We start from the raw sequence: 20,196 nt of genomic DNA, 5'->3' as shown, positions 1-20,196 counted from the left end.
AATGGGTGAATATACAAGAAATTAAAATAGAATTTACTAAAACTATATAATATAATAAATACCTGTATATTTTATATTTCTAATACTTTAACTAGTATAAATAAATCATATTAATTAGCCGTACATTTAATAGTCCCCTGATGTATTGTCAGGTATTGTTTCTTTAGTATTTCAGGGTTATCTGTCGGCCGTTTTGCGTATAATAAAACTATCGACTGTTGTACAGTTTGTCTAGAGTAGTTGTATTTACGAAGAAACAAATACCCATTATTAACACCTCTCAGTGACATCTTACGTATTAATACCATATCCGCCGCCAATTAAATATTTTAGAGATGTTTATGAGTCGCATAAGGATTATCGTCAGAATTAACTTCTAGCATAAAACACATATCATTCTAAACTAAAAGTCCAGTATTATATCTATTGTGGAAATAAAACCTCGTTCACAATCGCCACACACTCTTTACCACGGGGATAAAACATCTATTTACATGCACTGTGATTCGACGCCTTTCTTTTGTGACTAATAAAAAAGTAAAGCTGGTTTAATTTTCCTAATTATATAATACTTCTAAACATGTAATTCAAATAATATTATTGACAATAACAGCTAAACTCAAGTTTAGATGATCTACTTACAGAATAACTTCCTATTGTTCAATTATTATATCTGTTTACATTTCAGTTTTAGTTTATATTTGCAGGAATTAAAAGAAGTATTTTGCCATTTACAGAATTGTATGCTAAATGCAGAATACGAATAACTTAAAATGTAGTTTCACAACCCTGCAACCAAATTAAACTTAAAATCTAAACCAAATATGATATGTAAAAGTGATGAGACATATTATATTTTAGCATGAATCAACATAAGATGGTAATATCATAAGATAGTGACCCCTAGCAAAATAAATAAACTACGTTAGTAGGTACGTAACATGAACCATAGTAACCTGGGTAACTTCATCCCTCTCAAGACCGACAAACAGTTAGCAGAACCACCATTTTAATAAAAATCAACTCTCTTTTCACTACTGTAAATATCGCCTCCTAGTCAAATACAAAATAAATCATTTAGAAACCGGGCATAATTAAGTGAATGCTACATGCAAATAGCAAAACAAGCTACACATTGATGATCATAAAACACTAACACGCATAGCAAACAAAAATTTTTTTATGTAATTTTGAGATTATAGTAATATCACTGTAACTGTAATATTTTATTCCAGCCTCTTACCAAAGAGAGAACAACTAAAATTCAAATCAATTATTGAAATCATATCAAAATAACAGAGGCGTATACACAGCAAATGATTAATTATTTGTATATACAGATTAATGTTTACACACTTTATCAACCTGTTTAGATTCTTGATCATAATAATGATTCAAAAATAAACATATTCATGAGCATAAAGATTAACAATCCCTACTTGAAAAGAGACCTTGTGCTAAATTAAAAACCTTGTATAACGACAATTTAAACCGCACACCACATTTTTTATCTGAGAAATTTTTCACAAATATTTTTACTCTCAGGGTAAATAGACCCAAAAAATAAACAGCCCCCCCCCCCGCAACTTTTTAGAAAATAAATTTGGTGCACCTCCAAACTGGAAGTTGGGTGAATCAACACATTGTATAGTCTAAATAATGTGATCATGACCGAAAATATCACCCCAAAATTTCGAAAATGTTTATGTTCATTAAAATGTAGCCCAAATTTTTTTAATTGTCACATTTTTGCCTACATATTTTGTTGGATCAAAAATGACTTTAATTATTATATACTCTTCAGAAAACAACAACGATAAAGTTTTATGATCATAAAACATTATGTTTGATATTCTTTTGTGGATGCAAAGAAGTGGGGAACCCAGTCATAACAACCTCCTACTTGGCAACATTAATTTGGCCACAAGCACAGGCCCCAGGTACACCTTTTTGATTTTTTTAAAACGTATTTCATAGTTTGGCATTAATAGTTTCAACATTTAACATTTAGGTTTTTAATAAAAATTGGTTCGTGTGCAAATTTCCAATTGTTTCGTGAAAGAGGTCCTTTTCAATATACAATTTACAGTGCTTTATGGCGCACATGTGACACTTAGTAGTGTCCCTTTGGTGATTTTGTCACTACTTTTCTTAGACAGTGTAGACACGTTGCTCATGGCCATTTGATTAAGCAATCAAGTATGACTATTTTACATGTGCCGATTAAGTCTGACACAGAATTATTATATTTTGCGAAATGTCTCTACTTCAACTCTTTATTTGACGAGTGTTTTTCTTAGATATCCATCTGCCCCCGAAGAGTTCAGGAATGACCAATAGTCGTGTCACAGATTTATCGTTCCGCGTCACTCGGTCTGTCAGCTGATCGTGCGCATACCGCCGGTGCGTTTATACACATCTCATGTTCGTTTCTTTTCACGTTTTGTGAACTCAAAGTTCCTCTATACCATGAGCGGTGGATTTTGGACATGAAACACTTGACCTATCAATGATTCCTAGACATTGGAGTCCCCGACAAAGTAGTCTTTTTTTTCGGGTCGATCCGACACAGCGCCATCATTTAAAAACACATTTAAGAACATCTTTCTCAAGCTTCTATTGGTCGTCGAGTTGTGGCTGAGAACTTGCATGAGAATGATGTCCTGACAAGGTCCGGACAAAGGTGTGTTGTTGACATCTCTGTTGATCCATCGAAGAATGTGCTACCATGACAGCACTATAATTCTAATTTAATTTCGCTATATACTTATTGCGCAGGTAGTCGGAGACCGTTTAAGGCCCTATGGGCCTGACTATGTTTTGCTAAAACAAGTAAGCCCCATACAGACATTACAGGTAACGACTTTGTTTACATATTAGTAGGTGATGCACAGTGGACAAATGCTAGGAGTAAATGTACATTTTAGACTGAGCGCAGGTGTGTCAATTAATTTCACACACTTATATAGGGATCGGTAAGCGTGTCTGAATGTAAAACAAAAATGGCTGTCCTTGACAGGGGAATGTCTCATAACGATTCTTGAAATACAAGTACATGTATACTTTATTTTTAATCATTTGAATATTTTTTACCTTACATTGTCAGCTGTAATAACGTAACTAATAGTGGCGTTCCGATTAGTCGAGTTCGTCGCGTATCGTTGGTTCGAGGTGTTTGATCAATTAAAGCCCCATTATGTTTTGGGGTGAAAAAATATCGTCATAAAGTACCAAACTTTGCTGAATAGTAGAGCATATATCCTTATGAAAATATCTGCTAATAAAAAATGCCCAACATTTCCATGTTTTTAAAAAACAATAGAAAACCCCTCTTCGGAGAGGGGGAAATCCGTAGTTCCGCCCCAGAGCCAAAACAATCTAGTACGCATGCGCAGGCACAAAAAAAGTGGAATTTCCCTAACAAACTTCAACATCGTGCATGGCGAACGCGACTAACTGAAGACTCGCCAAATACGTGTCAGCGAACACACACATGGGTCCGTTCTTCACCACGTGCACGTTCCTTCAAACAACGATTTTCAAACAATTTATAGCGGTCAAGTTGCATTGCTCGATCGCGATCGACTGCACGTTACGTATACGATCCCACGCATTCCACGCGTGGACCTACAAATACATATTGTACATGCATGTATTTACATGTAGTTTCTATATAAAACTAGGCTAAAACTATTCAAAAAGTGTTTGTTCTTGAATGGAAAGCAAGCAATTAACAAAATTATAATTGCAATGGTATTTGCTGATCTTATGTATTTTGTAATAAAGATTTATAGATGCCTATAGGGTCTAATCTAGCTTTGTTGAAATGTACATGGAAACCGAACACACGTTTGTGTACATCGAAACCGAACACACGTACGTTTGTGTTACCTGATGAGGCCTCCCACGGGATGACTCGCCAAACTCGTAAACAAATGAAAGTAAACACAAACACGCCATGTCGTTACCTGCTATATAGATATACATACATACATGTACATACGAAGTCTGGAAAACCTACATGTTCTACTCCATCGCAGACCGATCGCGAGCATGTACATGAAACTTAGACCAGTGTTTGAGACAACATGTAGGGTCAACGACGATATCGGCATTATCGGATACATGTACATTGTATATCAATGACAAGTGATCATGATCATGAATTACTAACTGAGTACAATCCACATTGTAGCATAAGATCATTATTATGAACTTTGTAATTACTACATGCAAAAACATATATACATAATATATGTTTATGCTACATATAAAGATACATGTATATGAACCACAGGTGTTTGGCTCTATAGACTTTTTTTCTCTCTATATGACATATACATGTACAAATGTATATGTAATACTGTGCCAATATATAAAGAGAGAAAAAAATGTCTATAGAGCCAAACACCCTAATCATGAACATGAACCACATATGTAGGCCAATGTGATTCATTTTTATCTCATAATTCATTGCATGCACGGGACAGGAAAAGGAATGCATGTACAAAATGTAGAATAGTTTGGTTTGATTGAATAGTACTAATTAAAAAATGGAGTATAAAAGCAGTCCGTTAATGATTTCTATACAGTTCATCAAGTGAAGAAGATCTGGTGGAAAAGTATACCTAAACAGCTAAAGAAAACCTGGATCAGTCCTTCATTAAAAGAAGAGAAGATGGGGAAAATATCCGTTTAAATAAGACTGGTAAAGTCCTAGCAGGCATCACGAACTTATTTTTTCTCACATATTTCATTTAGCGCATAAACGTTTAGACTTGCTCCACAAATCGAATTTTCCCTATGAAAACAAATGGGCTGAATGCTAATAAACATAATTCACGTTCAGCGTAAAATGGATGCACACTCGTAAGAATTACGTACCGACGGCAAATGATAGTCCACCAGGTAGTATCAAGGGTCAAAATAATATATGTTGTGTCTTTTTAATGATGAAACTCCAATAGTCTGACAATATTTATATCCCCTTAGTTCACTCTAATACTGACGTTTGTACTAATATAAATGCGAGTCTTTGATTAGTTTAATTCGCTCCGTGTACATAAAATTGTAGGCCTATATTTAAAAATGCCCATACGATAATTAGGACTCATGCACCTGGTAATCACTACTTGATGTATATAATGATCCTTTTCTAAATACACGAAACGTAATCGAAAAACATTTAATCAGTTAATTATATAGAAATGAAATCTCGACAGGTATCGGTATATAGATACAACATACAGATTGATGTATCTCGACTAGCGTCGATTCCAGTGATCTTTCATCTATATGTACATGCATGTACTATCACATATTTCATAGACGAATATCGTTATAAAATACCCAAAGAATAAATAGAAAGCAGTTATAATACATGTATATAGTAAGCTATTAGTCCACCTCTTTACGTATGTTCTAAGTATTTAGATATACTCTAAGTATTTAAATATACAACCGATCATCACCAAAAATGACACGGCCACGTGTTTATATTTGTACGATAAAATACCCCATATGGTGCCCCATGTATGCATTTCACTATTTACATCCACTATTTTTCGATTAATACGTATTTTGTATTAAGCTTTATATAAACTATATGTAACCTTTGACAGGACACATTTATAATCTGTGGAATCTAATATGTATCATATACTAAACAATTATAGAACATTGTATTGCTCACCGTTTCCTCAAAACTGCCCTCTGTCTCGGCCATGCTTGTTTTGTTTACTATATCCGGGTATCGAACACATACGTATACACGAGGTATTTTTAACTATGCAAATCAACCCGTTCTATTTTAAGAATTCTTTACTAATTGATTATTGCGTAATTATCTTCATTGTAAAGAAACCAAATGAAGAACCTTTCATAAGGGATGTTAATGTATATTTTAGCAAAGTTTGGTGAAAGCATAATGGGACTTTAATCGAGTAAGAAATCTGTAATCGAGTTTCATCAGAATTTTAGGACACCATGATAAAACAAAGTATAAAGTGAAGAAAATCAAGCGACATGAAAACATGACAGCACCGAGAGGCCTCGCAATCGTAAGCCTTTGAAGGATTTTTTTTTATATGAAATTTGTTTATACATCAAGGAATAAAGTAATCGATTTTAATCGATCATTGATTGGTTAAATAAAACTGATGATCGACCATAAAATTTCAACCTATTCCCAACATTACCAGGATTTTACAATAAATTTAATATCTGCCTCTGCCAGGGATCGAACTCGGGACCTCAGCTCTGGATTACCAGTCTGACGCTCAACCGATTGAGCTAAAGAGAAGTTCTCTAGCTGCTAAGCCGAGCGCTAGTATTGTACCACAGGGTTACATACTATACTCACTCCCCCTTCCAGGTATCAACTCGATCCTCGAGTTTTCCAGGGGTCATCAGTAGCGAAACGATTCCTTTCGCAGATGTATTGCTGTGAAGTATCATCTATCCCAAGATCCCAACGTGGGAGCCAATGAAACGATAGCAGGATTTATAATAAACTATATACCTGCCTCTGACAGGGATTTGAACTCATTAACCTCATGATTACTAGACAGACGCTCAAGCGCGATAGGAGCTAAAGAAAAGTTCACTCAAGCCATCAATTATATTGCTGCTGTTTTTTACGAGGGTTACAACTAATTTATATATTTATAGACAGAACAATCCAATTCTCCTCTGGTATCATCAGAAAAACACAATCCGTATATAACAGACCATGCTTTATGTATAAACTTTAAGTCTAGAAACATGGGATATGTACCACATTACAAGTCATAAACACCAATGATTTAAAGACACTCCCGCAAAATAAACATTGTTAAAAGATGGTTGTGATGACATTTGTTGGTAGGCTCAGTCAATCATGACTTCCCAAATAATGGATTTCCTAATGATCATAATTCACTGAGCTGTTGGTTTTTGTTAATATTAGGAACTGGATTTCTCATCATGAATCAATTGCTTTTCAAACTAATATTATTACATAAAAGCAAGATACACTTGTACCCATTGTCCTTGTAAATAAGTAATATAGAAAATCTAGTAACGAATTATGATATTGGCATTTTATACTATATGATTTAGAAGATTCTTATCGGTAACATATTTGTTCGTAAGCATTGCAAATTTGTTGGCCATTATATAGGTGTATTATTCATTAGCAATAGTGTTTTCATTGTGATTTTTTTTTTATTTATTGTAAATATTGAATCCATTATTTTATTATTTTGAAACAATATTTAAAAAGATCATAATTAATTTATTTGGGAATCCCATCTCAGGACACCAACATGTATAACATTTGCCTAAAATTTCATATATAAATGTAACCGTATAGTCCCAACTTGCGTGGAATATGGACAGAAACAATCGCATGTTAAGCCATCACTAGTACTGACAGGTCCATTGAGATGTCAATTTCAACGCGGATCAACATGTATAATAGAGGCAATGGGATATAAACTTGATACACTGGTATGCAATACATAAGGAATAATGTTCAGGATCATATGCCTTAGGCGGTTAAATAGAAAACTGGAATTTTACAGTTCAGGAAACAATATATATGATCCTATATAAGAATTATTGGTTTCACTGGTTTGATTGAGTGTCAAAAATGTCTGCTTGTATTTAAATTAATTAATAATATAAAGTTATTCATTTTAAAATTGACATCAAAGTAACGAGTAAAACAGTCAAACCAAGCAAAATACTGATATCAGATATTAATTTTTTTTTAGATAAATTATATATTTAAATCTGACAATCTGTCATTAATACTTATTAGAAATTGCATCAACTTAAAAAAAACAACTCTCCTTATAATTGCATATATTTTTTTTTTTACATTGTAGATGGCATTGAAGTCATGCAGCACCATGCATAGACCCACTCTATTTTGTGCGACTTCTCTTGGAGCACAAAACAGATACTTCACATCTTATCTTCCTAACAATGCATATACTGTCTTTGCTGATGTCATTTCACAAAGATCTACAAGGAATAATGTTTCCCGATCATCAAAGCTTAAGATGAAGATTTCGTTTCCTTGTAAGTTTGCCTGTAGGTAGTCAAAAACAAAAAAGGAACCCTCCCAAAACCCTTCTCCCGCGGACAAAACAAAAACCCCCCCCCTCCCGCCGAGCATATAACAAAACAAAAAAAAGTTACCCCAAACCCTCGTCCCTCATGCCAATTCAAGTGATTGTGGAAGGAAAGCCCTGGTTGACCCCAATGGAATCGTTCGGGTAGTTGAAGGCAGTTAGCGAGGATAGTAAGTTCAGCGACACCTGACGGAACTAAGCAGTAAAATGCGGTTCATTTCTCTCTTTTTCTATAAATATGATACCCAGCAAGGAGACTGTCTCACGGTCCCTGGCCATAGCCTATTTGGTAACCGTCAGCAAATCCCAGAACAATTGGCCATTATATACCCTTCATCAAGATGATTCTTGCGTAAGGATATTCTTTACAAAATAAGGTAATTAAGTTAACTTACAAATAGATGAAGGAAGAACGAGCTATAGCCAATGTAGTAAGATACAATAAAAAAAACCCATTCATTGATTAGGCATGCTTGATAATGTAAAGACAGTTAGCAATCTTCTGCTAATTACCCTGCATTATAAAACCCAATGCCGCCGGGGTATTAGCCCAGGGGAAGCAAAGATCCAAGGTATGCTGTTTATGATTTTGGGCAATAATCAAATATCAGATCACCTCTCCCCCCACAACAGTAGAATTGCCCTGCGGGGTTATACTTTGATGTGAATCTTGAAAATAGACAGTCTAGATTTGTGTTTTACAGGAGACATATGTGTTTAGTATATTGATATTGACAATATTCTATTGGTTCATGGAGTGTTCTGTTGAATATATATACAGGATACACATTATATATATAGCTTTTATAAATTCCAGATAACTAATTCGAAAGGGCTATAGAGCCTTATACTTTTTGATGTAAAATCCTTAAAATACAGTTGATTTTTGACAGGACATATGTAAGTATATGAATACTAATTAATGGTTCATGCGTCAAAATATATATACACATATATATATATGCTTATAGTCATTTCATTTTCGAAAGGGCTATAGGTTTACTTCAAAGATATGTAAAGGCTATCAAGTAACATATTTTTTTCTTTGGAAATAGGTGTTGTTAGAATGCAAGGAATAATGAGCACATACAAAAATATTTTTAGAATAAGTGAGAGGGTAACCTGAACTATCCAACATACATGTAAGGCCTCATATTTTTTACCGCACCATCAGCAGATGGTGGGCTATTCAAATCGCTTTTCGTCTGTAGTCCGTCCGTTAACAATTCTTGTTATCGCTATTTCTCAGAAAGTGATGAAGGGATCTTTCTCAAATTTCATATGTAGGTTCTCCAAGGGCCCTATAGCTAGTTATATGCATTTTGCATTTTGGGATCAATCGGTAAACAAGATGGCCACCAGGCAGCCATCTTGGATTTTGATAGTTAAAGTTTGTCATCACTATTTCTCATAAAGTACTGAAGGGATCAGGCAGCCATCTTGGATTTTGGCAGTAAAAAAATTGTTTCCACTGTTTCTCAGAAAGTACTAAGGGATAATTCTCAAATAACACATGAAGGTTCCTCTTGGGCCCTAGTTGTGCATACTGACATTTGGGACCGATCGGTCAACAAGATGGCTGACCATGCCAGTCGCCATCTTGAATTTTGATTGTTGAAGTTTGTTACCACTATTTTTCAGAACGTACTGCAAGGATCTGTCTCAAATTCCATATGTAGGTTCTCCTCGGGTCCTAGTTGTGCATTTTGGGACCGATCGGTCAACAAGATGGCCAACAGGCCGCCATCTTTGATATTGATAGTTGAAGTTTGGAAAGTAGAGAAAAGATCCATCTGACAATTGTCAGACATAGATCAATCTTTGCTGGGCACCAAGCTCCCTCTGGGATCTCTTGTTATAATTTGGTAATAGTTTTCACAGATAGCCCGCATCGGCAGATAGCCTGCATTAGGCATCTTCTGATATAAAAAATTGTATAGCCCGCTGGCAATACGCAGAAAACTACCGTAAATGATTAAAAATAAGAAATTGATATCCAGATATGTTATTTTTGATTTCAAATAATAAATTTCCTAGATTCAATGAATTTTGCTGTGCTTAACTGGCTAATAGATATTTAGTTAAGACTATTGTAATTTTGATTTGTAACTGATTCTTTTTTTTTTTTTTTTTTCCTTTTTTTTTTTTTTTTTTTTTTGCAGGAATCATGATAATCCTTTGCAGAATGTTATTTCCTTTGTCCCAGACAACTACTCTGTTATGAAAGGTAGACACAACTCTCTGATGACCTACATCAAAGAGAAAACACCCTTATATTTTTGATATTGGATGTAGCTGCCATCTGAGCAACCTGTGCACTGTGGCAGCTGTCAAGACCCTGCCTATGCCCATCGAGGATCTATTGGTGGACACCTTCTTCCATTTCTATTACAGGTACATATAATTTGTATACATATGTATATTGCTTGAGGTAATTGGTTCCCAAATTCTTTATAAGATTTAAACTTTTAAGACAAAGATCTCATATGATGTAATGTGTGTTAATATCATATAGTCCCACTTGAAAACATGTATTTATAACATTTATCATTCAGTGAAGATATTTCAGTGGGTGTTTGTTGAGATGATAGATTGAAACTGTGGGAATGTTAAAGATGCTCCACCTCTGACAAATAGCATTTTTTCACAATAAAAAACATGAGCAGACGAATTAGTATTTTTCTTCAGTTACAAAAGTTACTTACTGTACACCATTACCACTATTGAAAAGTTTCAGCTTCTAATTTTACACCAAGATAAAAATATCAAACAATAATTACTTGCGTACGGAAAAAAATCGATGGCACTATGTCCTAAATGGAATGAGGTACTGATTGCGCATGCAACCGAAAGCAAAATTATATTGTTTTTTGTGTTAATCAGACATATATATATACATGATTAAATACCAATCGTTGTTCAAATGATAAGAATCATTTAAGCTCTGTCGGTGGTGGGGCTTAAAATAAAATATTGTTTGTTTCCCCTTTCCGACCTACCCACCAAAACACTCCCTACCCAAAATATTTTATTGGCATTTTCCATACCAAAAATATTTTTTTCATTTCTAATTTTTCTTTGTTTTCTCTGTTTGTTTCTTTTCTTATAAGACATTTCATGCTTTTATAACTTCAGTTTTAGAAAGAAAACTAATAACTTAGGTATTTGTTGTCTAATCAAAAAAAAAAAACCACCTACCTACCTAACACTGGTATGGGTTGTTAAAGGGGAAACAAACAATTCATTAGGGCTGGCCTGGAACATCTTTAATTATTTAACTGAGAAATATGTTAAATTATATATTTTTCAGCTCCAGCAGGAAAGAGAAGTACATAGAATTTACAAAGTTTTGTGATGTGGAGCCAACCAAGATACTGAAACATTGCTCTACCCATTCGTTGAGTCTTGAGAAGTGTGTAAAGTGAAGTGCCTCCTAGATCACTGGCCAGCCCTCCAGAGCTACTTCAATTCTCGTGATGACGTGGAGAGAAGCCTGTCCGCATCAAGAGGATTGCTGGTCAACTATCATCTTCATAGATGAGAATATACTACTTATTTCTGGCTTTCATCCTAGAGTCATTCAAAGAGTTCAACATAACATTTCAGCTATTACTATTTCTTTTGAGGGCACTATTGTTTTATAGTGTTGTCAAGGTATGGCATAGTACCCGAGCCGTTTTTTCCTGTGTAAATTCCTCAGCATTCAAGTTTTCAAACCATGACATCATAGTGTTTTGCAAAACGTCGTCTGCATATAGCTTGTTTGCCAGTGAACAGCGCAAATAGCGACAGTGACATCATATTTTTTCAATGTCGACGTACATTACAAAAAGCATGCCAAACCATAATCCCACGGGAAACCATTGTATCCCACGGGAAACCATTGTCCCGGGACTATGGCTAAATAGTGCCTGGGGACTGAACCAATGAAAACGTGAGAAAAGGTCACGTTATGTACTAAAACTCTAATATGACAAGAAGATATGGCAATTGTTTTGAAAAAAAAATATGACAGAATATTTTTTATCTGTATATGATTATGAGTATGATTAGTAGTTCTTATCAATGTAAAGTCTATATATATTTGTGTATGATTATCACACACCTATGTCTTAATCTAGCTTTGATAATTCTTGATTATTTACACAACAATTTTTTATCTTTGATAATTCTTCAATATTTAAAATGTTTATTAGATTAACCTATTTATACATTCATATTAAGCTAGAATTTCTCTAATAACATTCCATTCTACTTCAGGCTGATGAATTTAGGATTGGTTATATGGCAAAGGAGATCAGACATCTACTGGGGAGGTTCCTGGGCAGATTCGTCAAGGCCAAAGTCATCCGGGAAGCTGATCATTTTACCAAGGTTGAGTTTGACAACATCAACAACCAGATTCCAGACAGCATTGTGGACATTGGACCATTCTGCTATGCATACATAGTCGACAAAGAGGACAGCATTTCCCCATCCTTGACCAATAGAATTTTGGAGTAAGTTAAACAATATAAGTGTATAAATCATGAATATGTATTAAAAATAACTTGTAAAACAGTTCAACATGATTAATCATGGATATTTAAAATTTTGCATTAATCTGAATTAAATGTATTTCCAGGATGATAATAACAATAATAGAAGTTTGTTATGATTTATTATCAATACTAATTACTTAAACTAATTTCAATTTCATTTGTGATAACTTGCCATAGAAAAACTTTACACTAAATGTTTTCATTTTTATTCTAACAGGTCTTTCAGGAAATTTTATTGCACTGTTGTAGACAAGATGATCAAGAAGTTTCCATTTGAGGATGCAGTTGGGTTAGGTACCTTAACCCTGCTACACGGTCTGATGGCACACCAACAGATGTGATGGCCATTGCCAGGAAGTTCCCAGGGATTGTTCCACAGGAGGACCTTCCCAAACTAGAGTGTCCTAGGCTTGGTTATAACTGGAACAAGGACATTAAGGCGTTTAAGCCCCATTAATCAATCAATCAACCAAACTAGAGGATGAACTGACTGATTAATCTGTGACAGCTGATTTTGAACTTCATGGGCCAGTATGGGAAAAATGTGTAATAACATCACAGGTGACAAGCAATTTCCAGTTCTGTTCATTCTGTCTGAAGCCATGTTGACCATTCCCAATGCAAATGCAAAATGCAAAAGGACATTTTATTGTGCACAAACTTCAGACAGAGAACCGAGTCCAGGAGGTCCTGAAGCTGGCAAACACAGCAACAAGGAACCATAATATGTGTCACCAATCTTCAGATTTCCAAATGGAATTGAGAGAATTAGTGCTTGAACTTAGCTTGTACTGTGATGTGTTCATATGGAACAATCTGTGATGTGTTCTTATGTGACTTGATCATGAACAGTATTTATTGAGTTGAGTTTGTCAATTTAATGGTTTAACAAACAGTTGATATTTTTCTTTGAAAAAAAAAGATATATGAATATCTGGTGTCATTTGCAGTGTTTATTTAAAGAAAATAATATTTTTAATTGAGATGTTTGTCAATCATATCGAAATAGTTGCTACGGTATTGTTTTTATTATGTCGAAATCTTTTATGAATTTTATGTGACAGAAGCAGTTTGTAGGTTTTTCATAAAACATGAATTTATAGAGTTCAAGTTATATTTAACACAAAATGTCATTCATGAATATGACTACAATACTTCTTTCTTTATTGAAAGTAGTATATGAATATCTGTGATGTCATTTGTGACATAAAATATATATGTGATAGAACTGCAGTAGTAGCCAGTATTTATTTTCAATTAATCTAAGAAAAATATTTTAAATATTATGGAGACATTCAGTTGTTATTTCTATTGAAAGTTTATTGTTATATGTATTCTGTGGACATCTGGGATGTCATTTGTAACTTATATACATTGTATAATAGTTGCTGTATTTGTTTTACAAAGTAGAGTAATATGTGTGATCAGATGTCATTTGTGAAATTGATATGAAGGAGTTCCTATTTTTTATTGAGAATTTGTGCAATCATTGTAGGGCATAATTTTATTATTAATTTCTAGAGTGTAGGTATGGGCATTATGATGCTGTCATACGATGTTTACTGAATATGTTGACATCTAAAGCTTTAACCTGGTGTTTTTCTTGTTAAGCACCTATTGCTTTTTATCAATTAACTTAAATTCATCCTCATGTGAAATCTTTCAAGATGTTAAATATTATGGAATTTATTCACAAATACAAATAAATGATATAGTTGTTTAAAACTGTTTTCAAGTTATCTGTACTGTATAGTGTGTTAAAAAAAAATTCTCTAGATTTACTTCAATTAAGACTTATAGTTATTACGCCACAATGTGGCATGTCAACTCAAATGTCAAAAATGTCATCAAAAAATCAAATCTAAATCTTCATCAATGCAATTCAAGTTTGAAATAAGATGAACTTCAGTCTTATTGGGATTAAAAGATGCAAGCGATGCTTTTGCCCACCTGTTTATCTTTTCTAAATCGCTATTAAGTACATATTCAATTTCTCTGCATGAAGATGAGGATTTTATTAGATTTATCGTCCGCAAAAAGACATGTAGAAGAATCAAGCTCAGCAATATTGTTCAGAAAGATAACAAAAAGAAGAGGACCAAGTGTTGAGCCTTGAAGGACTCTAGCCTTAATCTTACCTTTTTCAGAAAATGGATTAATGTTATTACTTTTTGTTATCGAAAAATAAGATAATTTTCCAACCATAACAAGAAATATCCTGAAATACCATTTTTATTTTACAAGTACACCTTTGTGCCAGACCCAGTCGGAAGCTTTTGAAATATCACAATAAACTTACAAGTGATTTGTTTTCTCTTCCATAGGTACTACACTAACACCATACATATCTGGGTACTGGAACACAAACACCATACATTTCTAGGTACTAGAATACAAGCACCATACATATATGGGTACTAGAACACAAGCACCAAACACATCTGGGTACTAGAACATAAGCACCATACATATCTAGGTACTAGAACACTAGCACCATACATATATAGGTACTACACTAACACCATACATATCTAGGTACTAGAACACGAACACCATACATATATGGGTACTAGAACACCAGCACCATACACATGTGGAATTAGAACACAAGCATCATACATATCTAGGTACTACACTAACAACATACATATCTAGGTACTAGAACAGAAGCACCATACATACCTGGGTATTAGAACACAAGCACCATACATAGCTGGGTACTAGAACACAAGCACCATACATATCTGGGTACTAGAATACAAGCACCATACATATCTGGGTACTAGAACACAAGCACCAAATATACATATCTAGGTACTAGAACACTAGCAACATACATACCTGGGTATTAGAACACAAGCACCATAAATACCTGGGTATTAGAACACAAGCACCATACATATCTGGGTACTAGAATACAAGCACCATACATATCTAGGTACTAGAATACAAGCACCATACATATCTGGGTACTAGAACACTAGCCCCATACATTTCTAGGTACTAGAACACAAGCACCATACATATCTGGGTACTAGAACACAAGCACCAAATATACATATCTAGGTACTAGAACACTAGCCCCATACATTTCTAGGTACTAGAACACAAGCACTATACATATCTAGGTACTACACTAACACCATACATATATCTAGGTACTAGAACACAAGCACTATACATATATGTGTACTAGAACACAAGCACCAGTCCATACATGTCTGGGTACTAGAACACAAGCACCATACATATCTCGGTACTAGAACACTAACACCAAACATGTACATAGCTGGGTACTAGAACACAAGCACCATACATGTTGGTACTAGAACACAAGCACCATACATGTCTGGGTACTAGAACACAAGCACCATACATGTCTGGGTACTAGAACACTAACACCATACATGTCTGGGTACTAGAACACAAGCACCATACATGTCTGGGTACTAGAACACAAGCACCATACATAGCTGGGTACTAGAACACAAGCACCATATATGTCTGAGTACTAGCTATAGAAAACTAGCACCATACAAGGTACAAGTTGAGGCTATTAAGTGTTGATGCAATTGGTCACGCATCCTGTGCACGTTAAAAAACAGACATTACGTTATAAGTGTTGATGCAATGTGATCACGCATCTTGTGCACGTCAAAATAACAGACGTTGCAACATTATAATATCCTAGACAGTATACGTGATCATAACCCCTCGAGATTTAAGATGCTTGATGTCATTCCTGTCATCTATTCTCTTTTGGCATTTATAGCAATTTTAGGTAAAATTAGTGAATATATTTTATCTCCTGTCTGTTGTCCTGTGTCATCAATTCATTTATCCATTGATTCATGGAATAATCACGATTTCAACTTCCAGGGTCGTAGCCAGGGTTAAAAAGCAATGTGGATACAATGACATAATTATGGTTTTTTTTCTTCGTGCCGAATAAGGGCAACCCCTCCTAGTATGAATCCGATCTGCTGTAGCGATATTCAGGTATTCGGATATCGAAATTACGTTTTATTTGAAAATATACTTAGTATGAAATCGGATTCCAGGTGAAAACGATTTAATTATTCTAAATGGAAACGCCACCATTCCCTGATGAATTCAACTGGAATCTGGATATGCATGATATGTATGTATTAATGAAAAAACGATAAATAATTTTAAAATGTTGTAATAGTGAAAAAAATGAATGCATATATCAATTACAAGTATGGACTTATTTATAACACCATATTAACCGAATCAAAGGTCCATAATTTACATTAGATATACAATTGTAGAATATGTTTTAATAGGTGCATATTTCTATATATTAACTCAACGTTTTTACCTGCAGATGACCACCCATTAGCCAATGACAATTTAGTGGAAAATCAGAGCATATATAATAATAATTGATTACTAGCATTTCAATATAGTTGCATTCCCGACCATATAATATCATAGTAACGCTAATGTTTAAATAATTTAATAAACTCAAGCAATGAATCTGATGGGAATTTTAAATACTCATGATTGACATGTTGGTGATCGGCGTACGACTGTTAGAGGATGTATTAAATATGTTTATTTACGATAACTAAATATTAATGTATTTACTTTCACAACGTAACCTGCCACATTCTAATAAAATGTATACTTGAAGACAGATGGGCAACGTCAGTATCGGCCAAAAGTCTCCTTTGCAAAGTTAGATTATTTTACATGTAAAGACTGGGGATACGGGGGCCACATCGTGGTTACTAATAATTATATTACTCGATGTAATGGTATACACGTCAAATACTTGTTTGTTTGATTAGTTTAACGTCCTATTAACAGCCAGGGTCATTTAAGGACGTGTCAGGTTTGTTACCATATGATAATGTCTGTATTTGATGTCTATAAGGTGTGTATACCACCACAACGACTTGTCACCACATGACAACGTCTGTATTTTGTGCGTATACCACCACATCGACTTGTCACCACATGATAACGTCTGTATTTGATGTCTATAAGGCGTGTATACCACCACATCGACTTGTCACCACATGATAATGTCTGTATTTGATGTGTATAAGGCGCGTATACCACCACATCGATTTGTCACCACATGATAATGTCTGTATTTGATGTCTATAAGGCGTGTATACCACCACATCGACTTGTCACCACATGATAATGTCTGTATTTGGTGTCTATAAGGTGTGTATACCACCACATCGACTTGTCACCACATGATAACGTCTGTATTTGATGTCTATAAGGTGTGTATACCACCACATCGACTTGTCATCACATGATAACGTCTGAATTTGATGTCTATAAGGCGTGTATACCACCACATCGACTTGTCACCACATGATAACGTCTGTATTTTGTGCGTATAAGGTGTGTATACCACCACATCGACTTGTCACTACATGATAACGTCTGTATTTGATGTCTATAAGGCGTGTATACCACCACATCGACTTGTCACCACATGATAATGTCTGTATTTGGTGTCTATAAGGTGTGTATACCACCACAACGACTTGTCACCACATGATAACGTCTGTATTTTGTGCGTATACCACCACATCGACTTGTCACCACATGATAACGTCTGTATTTGATGTCTATAAGGCGTGTATACCACCACATCGACTTGTCACCACATGATAATGTCTGTATTTGATGTCTATAAGGCGTGTATACCACCACATCGACTTGTCACCACATGATAACGTCTGTATTTTGTGCGTATAAGGTGTGTATACCACCACATCGACTTGTCACCACATGATAATGTCTGTATTTTGTGCGTATACCACCACATCGACTTGTCACCACATGATAACGTCTGAATTTGATGTCTATAAGGCGTGTATACCACCACATCGACTTGTCACCACATGATAACGTCTGTATTTGATGTCTATAAGGTGTGTATACCACCACATCGACTTGTCACCACATGATAACGTCTGTATTTGATGTGTATAAGGTGTGTATACCACCACATCGACTTGTCACCACATGATAACGTCTGTATTTGATGTGTATAAGGCGTGTATACCACCACATCGACTTGTCACCACATGATAACGTCTGTATTTTGTGCGTATAAGGTGTGTATACCACCACATCGACTTGTCACTACATGATAACGTCTGTATTTGATGTCTATAAGGTGTGTATACCACCACATCGACTTGTCATCACACGATAACGTCTGTATTTTGTGCGTATACCACCACATCGACTTGTCCATCCACACATCGACTTGTCACCACATGATAACGTCTGTATTTTGTGTGTGTGTGTATACCACCACATCGACTTGTCACCACATGATAACGTCTGTATTTGATGTCTATAAGGCGTGTATACCACCACATCGACTTGTCATCACATGATAACGTCTGTATTTGATGTGCGTATACCACCACATCGACTTGTCACCACATGATAACGTCTGTATTTGATGTCTATAAGGCGTGTATACCACCACATCGACTTGTCACCACATGATAATGTCTGTATTTGATGTCTATAAGGTGTGTATACTACCACATCGACTTGTCACCACATGATAACGTCTGTATTTTGTGCGTATACCACCACATCGACTTGTCACCACATGATAACGTCTGTATTTGATGTCTATAAGGCGTGTATACCACCACATCACTTTTCACCACAATGATAACGTCTGTATTTATGTTGTGCGTGTATATACCACATCGACTTGTCACCACATGATAACGTCTGTATTTGATGTCTATAAGGCGTGTATACCACCACATCGACTTTGTCACCACATGATAATGTCTGTATTTTCAACTATAAGTCGTGTGTATACCACCACACGACTTGTCACCACATGATAACGTCTGTATTTTGTGCGTATACCACCACATCGACTTGTCACTACATGATAACGTCTGATACACACATGTATTTTTTGATGTTATAAGGGTGTATACACCACATCGACTTGTCACCACACATGATATAACGTCTGTATTTGATGTCTATAAGGCGTGTATACCACCACATCGACTTGTCACGACATGATAATGTCTGTATTTAATGTGTATATGCAAGGCGTGTATTACCACCACATCGACTTGTCACCACATGATAATGTCTGTATTTAATGTGTCTAAGGCGTGTTTACCATCACATCGACTTGTCACCACATGATAATGTCTGTATTTGATGTGTATAAGTGTGTATGTATACCACCACAACGACTTGTCACCACATGATAATGTCTGTATTTGATGTCTATAAGGTGAATATACCACGACATTGATAATGTCTGTATTTAATGTGTCTAAGGCGTGTTTACCATCACATCGACTTGTCACCACATGATAATGTCTGTATTTGAGGTGTATAAGGTGTGTATACCACCACAACGACTTGTCACCACATGATAACGTCTGTATTTGAGGTGTATACCACCATATTATTTTGTCACCACATTGTAACAACTGTATTTGATTCTGTATGTCACCACACAAGGACTTGTATATTTGATCTTCTTTGTTCCA

General features: G+C 35.1%; 2 protein-coding genes across 5 annotated transcripts in view; one reads left to right on the top strand and one right to left on the bottom strand.

Annotated features, from left to right (window-relative positions):
- The window catches only part of LOC138334348 (vitamin D3 receptor B-like), a 580,118-nt gene that overhangs the window by 426,560 nt on the left and 133,362 nt on the right, over positions 1 to 20,196 (bottom strand). The window lies entirely within an intron of this gene.
- LOC138334340 (uncharacterized) lies at positions 11,591 to 14,383 on the top strand. Of its 4 annotated transcripts, none has more exons than XM_069282994.1 (3): positions 11,591 to 11,771; positions 12,378 to 12,616; positions 12,908 to 14,383. In XM_069282994.1, exons 1-3 carry the CDS (start codon positions 11,655 to 11,657, stop codon positions 12,933 to 12,935), a joined length of 384 nt encoding a protein of 127 aa, XP_069139095.1. In that variant the 5' UTR covers positions 11,591 to 11,654; the 3' UTR covers positions 12,936 to 14,383. The 4 variants fall into 4 exon arrangements, 2 of the variants coding, with proteins under 2 accessions (XP_069139095.1, XP_069139094.1); XR_011210110.1 differs by having other exon boundaries at positions 11,592 to 12,051; positions 12,876 to 14,383; XR_011210109.1 differs by having other exon boundaries at positions 11,592 to 12,061; positions 12,876 to 14,383.

Source organism: Argopecten irradians, chromosome 11 (genome assembly GCF_041381155.1).
Source record: "Argopecten irradians isolate NY chromosome 11, Ai_NY, whole genome shotgun sequence".
Taxonomy (NCBI): Eukaryota; Metazoa; Mollusca; class Bivalvia; order Pectinida; family Pectinidae; genus Argopecten; species Argopecten irradians.
This window is presented reverse-complemented; position numbering and strand designations above follow the sequence as displayed.

Bases quoted from the DNA above. Each gene is read 5' to 3' on its own strand.
- LOC138334340 (XM_069282993.1), top strand. From the start codon at position 11,655: ATGAGAATATACTACTTATTTCTGGCTTTCATCCTAGAGTCATTCAAA. The intron at 11,772-12,377 runs GTATGGCATAGT...ATTCTACTTCAG, and splicing joins TGTTTTATAGTGTTGTCAAG to GCTGATGAATTTAGGATTGG. The intron at 12,617-12,875 runs GTAAGTTAAACA...TTATTCTAACAG, and splicing joins TTGACCAATAGAATTTTGGA to GTCTTTCAGGAAATTTTATT.